General features: G+C 38.1%; 1 protein-coding gene across 8 annotated transcripts in view; it reads right to left on the bottom strand.

The window, feature by feature from the left end:
* The window catches only part of CEP63 (centrosomal protein 63), a 63,241-nt gene that overhangs the window by 4,118 nt on the left and 51,291 nt on the right, over positions 1 to 7,832 (bottom strand). For 7 of the 8 annotated variants that reach the window (XM_040480238.1, XM_040480239.1, XM_040480237.1 and 4 more), the window contains one exon: positions 4,003 to 4,089. In XM_040480238.1, the coding sequence (XP_040336172.1) occupies positions 4,003 to 4,089 (87 nt within the window). Of the gene's footprint in view, positions 1 to 3,153; positions 3,495 to 4,002; positions 4,090 to 7,832 lie in introns of those variants that run through there. The other variant, XM_040480241.1, reaches the window with a different exon arrangement.

Raw genomic sequence — 7,832 nt, 5'->3', positions numbered from 1 at the left:
GAGGAGCACAATGGGCTTCCCTGATGAGCCAAGGAATACCTACGGAGCTAGAGGAAGGCTGGAACTCAGATGGAGGAAAGCTACAAGTAGAGTCAGAAACAAAGAAAAAAAGAAAATAGCAGCCATGGGTTCTTCCAGAGTATCTACAAAAGAAGACTGAGAGACCTAGTTCAAAGAAAGGCGTTTGAGCAGAAGGTTCTGAAAAGTACTCTGCTCTTCAGGACTTTTACATAACATCGGCACCTATTCTGGGACGTGAAATCAATATGAACTACGTGGTAGAGCTGCATGCAAGTATAAGGTGGAGATTCCGACTCTGATCTGGTATAGGTTCTAAGATCATTCATTTTATTGCTTTTCCATCTAGGTGTCTGCTGGTAAAACAGTACCTGAAAAAACAGTAGTCTGGACCGTTTTTGTTTTTTTTTTTCTAATGACAAAATCTTTCATTAACATTTTGAAAAATTATGGCAATCTTGTTTGGAATTTAATATGATGTTTAGCTTGGTCTTTTCTGTAAAGAATTTTCTAGAAATAAGCTGGTCAAAAGTGGTTTAACAAACAGAATTTAAAATATAAACTTTAAGATGCAGCATCCAAATATCTGTGTACCAATAGTGATGTAAGTTACAAGATTTTTCAATAAGTTGCCAATGCCAGATAAAATCTTAAAAAAAAAACAAAACTGCAGGATACAGGAGTTAAACTACAAACTACTGTCGATTTTTTAAGTGTGGCATATAATTTATTTTATCAGAGTTACTGCTTTCATTATTAAGATAATTAATTTTGTTATAATAGTTATTTAATCCAAACATTCATTTGTAAAAGTAATTCCACCTTCCTAGGTGATAAAACACGAACAGGAACCTTCTAATAATTATTCTTAATACATACAACATGTTCACACTGTGTGTAACTTCAAAACCAGAGGAAGTTTAAACGACTTGATGGGATTTTGACCAACCAGAGTCTGATGTTTGATGTCATTAAATATACTTTTTTTTAAAAAGATAGTGCTTGCTTTTGCCAGGCATCTTTTGAACTTTTCTCAAATTTATTATTTTATTAGCAACAATTCAGATAAGTGAATGTGAAAGGTAATATAAAAACTGCATGCCACACACATGCCCAGCTGTTTGTAAAGAAAGGACAGGACTACCACTGTTAGATGGGGTTTCAGGAGAAATTAAACTCAACAGAATCTCTGGTCATAGTCTGGTTTAAGCACCCCTGACAGTTCCCAACTCTTAAATATGAATAGGCAATCACTGCATAAGATAAGATTCTCTCAATCAAGTACTACTAAATCCTGAGTCTTTTGAAGATTCTGGGGTGTAAATGAGGCTGGATCTTGACTTTCTCCACTACTAGCTTAGTATTGGCTTTATCAGGGCAAACAAAAATCATCTATCTTCCTTCCTTCCTCCCTTCCTTCCTTCCTTCCTTCCTTCCTTCCTTCCTTCCTTCCTTCCTCCCTCCCTCCCTCCCTCCCTCTCCTGGCACCCCCCCTCCCCACCATGAGTCCAACTTCCCCCTTACAATTTAACTGCTGTCTCCTCTCCCCTTTTTCCTATCCTTGTAGGCTTGCACTTAAAAAAATCCTTTCAGGGGCGCCTGGGTGGTACAGTCGGTTAAGCGTCCAACTTCAGCCAGGTCACGATCTCGCGGTCCGTGAGTTCGAGCCCCGCGTCAGGCTCTGGGCTGATGGCTCAGAGCCTGGAGCCTGTTTCCGATTCTGTGTCTCCCTCTCTCTCTGCCCCTCCCCCGTTCATGCTCTGTCTCTCTCTGTCCCAAAAATAAATAAATGTTGAAAAAAAAAATTTTAAAAAATCCTTTCATGGGACACCTGGGTGGCTCAGTCAGTTAAGCATCCAACTCTTGATTTCAGCTTAGGTCATGATCTCACAGTTCGTGAGATGGAGCCCCCACATCAGGGTCTGACAGCGTGGAGCCTGCTTAGGATTCTCTCTCCCCCTCTCTGTGCCCCTCCCCCACTTGCACACACTCTCACTCACTTTCTCTCTCTCAAAATAAGTAAACTCTTAAACAAATTACTAAAATTAAGAAAAATCCATTCATTACAGTTTTAGAGGGATTTGGGAGGGAGCAAAATTAGATGCATTATTTTCATCTGCCACCTTAAATGATGACGTAATATTTCATAGTATAGATAGGCACAGATGAACCATCCCTCTATAGGTTAACATTTAACTTATTTCAAATTTTTAGACATTGAAAATAGCATCAAAATGACCATTTCTGCACATTTGCTCCTATAAGATGGGTTCTTTGGAAATGCAAACTGGTATGACCTTTCTGGAGAACTATTCTGCAATGACTATCAAAATCAGAAATCCAGATGATCCAGGACTTTATAGGCTATATATATTTACAAGTTTAATGGACATTGCTAAATTGTCCTCTAGAAAGGCCATATCTATTCACTTTCTCGTTAACAGAGCTTAAGAGTCTGTTGCCCTATATCCTTGCCAATACTGATTATACTCATTCTTAAAAATCACTGTCAAGCCAGTTAGCAAAAAAATATTTATTTTGTTTTGGTTATAGGGAGGTTAAATAAGCTTTTCTTGGTCACTAGATTTTTGCATTACTTCTATGAATTATCTGTTCTTTGTCCACTTTTCTACTGGAATCCGATCTTTTTATTATCTTTGCAGGAAATCCTTATATTAATTTTTTTAATTAAAAAATTTTTTTTAAAGTTTATTTTTGAGAGACAGAGACAGAGACAGAGAATGAGCAGGGGAAGGGAAGAGGGAGACACAGAATCCAAAGTAGGTTCCAGACTGTGAGAGTCAGCACAGAGCCTGACACAGAGCTCAAACCCACAAACCGTGAGATCATGACCTGGGCTGAAGTTGGACGTTTGACCAACTGAGCCACCCAGGCGCCCCATATTAATATTTTATATTAACCTTTTGACTATGTACAAATTGTTTTCCCCAACTCTATTAGTCTTGTTTTATGGGGTCTTATGCCATCCACAAATTTTACATTTTTATGTTGTAAAATTGTTTATGCTGTAAAATTCTTTATGCATTCATGATGCTAAGAGAATCTTACTGTCCCAAAAGATCATAAAGATAGTCCCCAATATTTTCTTTTACTTGAAATAAAGTATTCATTTAGTATTTTGCACTTTCTCCCACCCCAGCCCCCATAAACCATGATTATGAAATTAAAACTACTTAATAGCAAATAGGGGCTGTGTAACCATACATCTCTGAAGGCACACACTCTCTGGAAGTGCAGAAAAAAAGAATTTCTACAATCTTCGGGCATTTGACCAACATCAAGAAGAGATGGGTCAGAACAGATGGGTCATTTCGCAAATTACAAGAATTTTATTAAAAAATAGCTAAAAGGACATCCACAGGGTTTATAACTCACTGTTAAGTAAGCATATTCTGCCCGCTTCACAGGAGCTGGTACACACTTCTTACCCTCCTTACTGGTTTACTTTCACTCTCCTAAGGCAAGAATCCTCAGCCATCCTTGTGTCTGTTACACTGTCTACTAAAATACTTTGAATGTAAAAGATTCTAGAATATTTGATTAAATTAATTATACCATATAGAAGTATAATTAAAACCAAATTATGTAAAAGGTGATATACTTTATAAGGACAAGATATTATGAACATAGTACCTACAACACTAATAATAGTACGTAACATTTACTGCATACTTACTACATTCCAGACACTATGCTGAGCACTTTATATACACGCTCCCTATTAAGAACACAGACTGCACATATATTTTGTCATATGCATAATAAAAAAAAATCTTCCAATTGCTAAAGTGGAGAGTGATATTTTGCTCATTTCCATCATTGTCTTGACTTCTTTGAGAATGTTTCTGCAGAAGGAGCATTCCATTGTTTGATCTTAACTCTCTCTTTACAACATCAATATTTAAAGCTACTTCTTTAAAAGGCTTGGATAACAGAAAAAGACTTAAGTTTCTATTTATGTACCTCATGTAAACCCAATTCCAATTTCATCACCATTTCAGAAAGATGATGATTTTCTAACTTGAGTGACTCCATCTGATCCAAAATCTCCTGAGAAGGGAAAAGCAAAAAAAAAAACCAAACATAACAAATAAATCAAATGCATCTACAAAAGTTTTCCATACATAATTTTCATCAGGTAAAGATGCATTTTCCATTCACACACATACACACACACACACACACACACACACACACGTATATAAATATCTTCCTAAAAAAATTGTTTAAAAAGGTGTGTCAAGATGAATTAACATGCATTCATTTAATATATTCTAAGAAGGGGCACCTGGGTGGCTCAGTCAGTTAAGTGTCCGACTTCAGCTCAAGTCATGATCTCCCGGTCCATGAGTTTGAGCCCTGCGTCGGGCTCTGTGCTGACAGCTCAGAGCCTGGAGCCTACTTCAGATTCTTTGTCTCCCTCTTTCTCTGCCCCTCCCCCACTCACACTCTAGCTCTCAAAAATGAATAAATGTTAAAAAAAAAAAAAAGATGAACGAGTTCACTGGTAAATCCCTCCCGCTCTCTAGCATCAGCCTCCTCTCATGTGGCTTCTACCTCCCACATCACATGGACTGTGCTCCGTACACAAGAGAACAGGCACACCTCAGGGATAGTGCACGTTCAGTTCCAGAGCACCACAAGAAAGCAAGTACCATAATAAAATGAGTCAAATGAATATTCTGGTTTCCCAGGGCATATAATTTACACACTTTAATTTAAAAATACTTTTTGGGGCACCTGGGTAGCTCAGCTGCTTAAGCTTCTGACTTTTGTTTTAAATATATGAAATTTATTGTCAAATTGGTTCCCATACAACACCCAGTGCTCATCCCAAAATATGCCCTCTTCAATACCCATCACCCACCCTCCCCTCCCTCCCACCAGCCCACCAGCCCTGAGTTTATTCTCATTTTTTAAGAGTCTCTTATGCTTTGGCTCTCTCCCACTCTAACGTCTTTTTTTTTTTTTCTTCCCCTCCCCCATGGGTTCTTGTTAAGTTTCTCAGGATTCACATAAGAGTGAAAACATATGGTATCTGTCTTTCTCTGTATGGCTTATTTCACTTAGCATAACACTCTCCAGTTCCGTCCACATTGCCACAAAGGGCCATATTTCATTCTTTCTCATTGCCACGTAGTACTCCGTTGTGTATATAAACCACAATTTCTTTATCCATTCATCAGTTGATGAACATTTAGGCTCTTTCCATAATTTGGCTATTGTTGAGAGTGCTGCTATAAACATTGGGGTACAAGTGCCCCTATGCATCAGTACTCCTGTATCTCTTGGGTAAATTCCTAGCAGTGCTACTGCTGGGTCATAGGGTAGGTCTATTTTTAATTTTTTGAGGAACCTCCACACTGTTTTCCAGAGAGACTGCACCAGTTTGCATTCCCACCAACAGTGCAAGAGGGTTCCTGTTTCACCACATCCTCTCCAGCATCCATAGTCTCCTGATTTGTTCGTTTTGGCCACTCTGACTGGTGTGAGGTGATATCTGAGTGTGGTTTTGATTTGTATTTCCCTGATGAGGAGCGATGTTGAGCATCTTTTCATGTGCCTGTTGGCCATCCGAATGTCTTCTTTAGAGAAGTGTCTATTCATGTCTTCTGCCCATTTCTTCACTGGATTATTTGTTTTTCGGGTGTGGAGTTTGGTGAGCTCTTTATAGATTTTGGATACTAGCCCTTTGTCCAATATGTCATTTGCAAATATCTTTTCCCATTCCGTTGGTTGCCTTTTAGTTTTGTTGATTGTTTCCTTTACTGTGCAGAAGATTTTTATCTTCATGATGTCCCAATAGTTCATTTTTGCTTTTAATTCCCTTGCCTTTGGGGATGTGTCACGTAAGAAATTGCTACAGCTGAGGTCAGAGAGGTCTTTTCCTGCTTTCTCCTCTAGGGTTTTGATGGCTTCCTGTCTCACATTCAGGTCCTTTATCCATTTTGAGTTTATTTTTGTGAATGGTGGGAGAAAGTGGTCTAGTTTCAACCTTCCGCATGTTGCTGTCCAATTCTCCCAGCAACATTTGTTAAAGAGACTGTCTTTTTTCCATTGGATATTCTTTCCTGCTTTGTCAAAGATTAGTTGGCCATACTTTTGAGTCTAGTTCTGGGGTTTCTATTCTATTCCATTGGTCTATGTGTCTGTTTTTGTGCCAATACCATGCTGTCTTGATGATGACAGCTTTGTAGTAGAGGCTAAAGTCTGGGATTGTGATGCGTCCTGCTTTGGTCTTCTTCTTCAAAATTACTTTGGCTATTCGGGGCCTTTTGTGTTTCCATATGAATTTTAGGATTGCTTATTCTAGCTTCGAGAAGAATGCTGGTGCAATTTTGATTGGGATTGCATTGAAGGTATAGATAGCTTTGGGTAGTATTGACATTTTGACAATATTTATTCTTCCAACCCATGAGCACAGAATGTTTTTCCATTTCTTTAAATCTTCTTCAATTTCCTTCATAAGCTTTCTATAGTTTTCAGCATACAGATCTTTTACATCTTTGGTTAGATTTATTCCTAGGTATTTTATGCTTCTTGGTGCAATTGTGAATGGGATCAGTTTCTTTGTCTTTCTGTTGCTTCATTATTAGTGTATAAGAATGCAATTGATTTCTGTACATTGATTTTGTATCCTGCAACTTTACTGAATTCATGAATCAGTTCTAGCAGACTTTTGGTGGAGTCTATCGGATTTTCCAAGTATAATATCATGTCATCTGCAAAAAGTGAAAGCATAACTTCATCTTTGCCAATTTTGATGCCTTTGATTTCCTTTTGTTGTCTGATTGCTGATGCTAGAACTTCCAACACTATGTTAAACAACAGCGGTGAGAGTGGACATCCCTGTCGTGTTCCTGATCTCAGGGGAAAAGCTCTCAGTTTTTCCCCATTGAGGATGTTAGCTGTGGGCTTTTCATAAATGGCTTTTATGATGTTTAAGTATGTTCCTTCTATCCCGACTTTCTCGAGGGTTTTTATTAAGAAAGGATGCTGAATTTTGTCAAATGCTTTTTCTGCATCGATTGACAGGATCATATGGTTCTTATCTTTTCTTTTATTAATGTGATGTATCACGTTGATTGATGTGCGAATGTTGAACCAGCCCTGCATCCCAGGAATGAATCCCACTTGATCATGGTGAATAATTCTTTTTATATGCTGTTGAATTCAATTTGCTAGTATCTTATTGAGAATTTTTGCATCCATATTCATCAGGGATATTGGCCTGTAGTTCTCTTTTTTTACTGGGTCTCTGTCTGGTTTGGGAATCAAAGTAATACTGGCTTCACAGAATGAGGCTGGTAGTTTTCCTTCCCTTTCTATTTTTTGGAATAGCTTGAGAAGGACAGGTATTATCTCTGCTTTAAACGTCTGGTAGAACTCCCCTGGGAAGCCATCTGGTCCTGGACTCTTATTTGTTGGGAGATTTTTGATAACTGATTCAATTTCTTCCCTGCTTATGGGTCTGTTCAAGCTTTCTATTTCCTCCTGATTGAGTTTTGGAAGTGTGTGGGTGTTTAGGAATTTGTCCATTTCTTCCAGGTTGTCCAGTTTGTTGGCATATAGTTTTTCATAGTATTCCCTGATAATTGCTTGTGTTTCTGAGGGACTGGTTGTAATAATCCCATTTTCATTCATGATTTTATCTATTTGGGTCATCTCCCGTTTCTTTTTGAGAAGCCTGGCTAGACGTTTATCAATTTTATTTCTTCAAAAAACCAACTCTTGGTTTCGTTGATCTGCTCTACAGTTTTTTTTAGATTCTATATTGTTTATTTCTGCTCTGA

Source organism: Herpailurus yagouaroundi, unplaced genomic scaffold, assembly GCF_014898765.1.
Source record: "Herpailurus yagouaroundi ecotype Mexico unplaced genomic scaffold, PumYag 159, whole genome shotgun sequence".
Lineage (NCBI taxonomy): Eukaryota > Metazoa > Chordata > Mammalia > Carnivora > Felidae > Herpailurus > Herpailurus yagouaroundi.
Note: the sequence above shows the minus strand (reverse complement) of the source record. Positions and strands in the feature narration are given on the sequence as shown.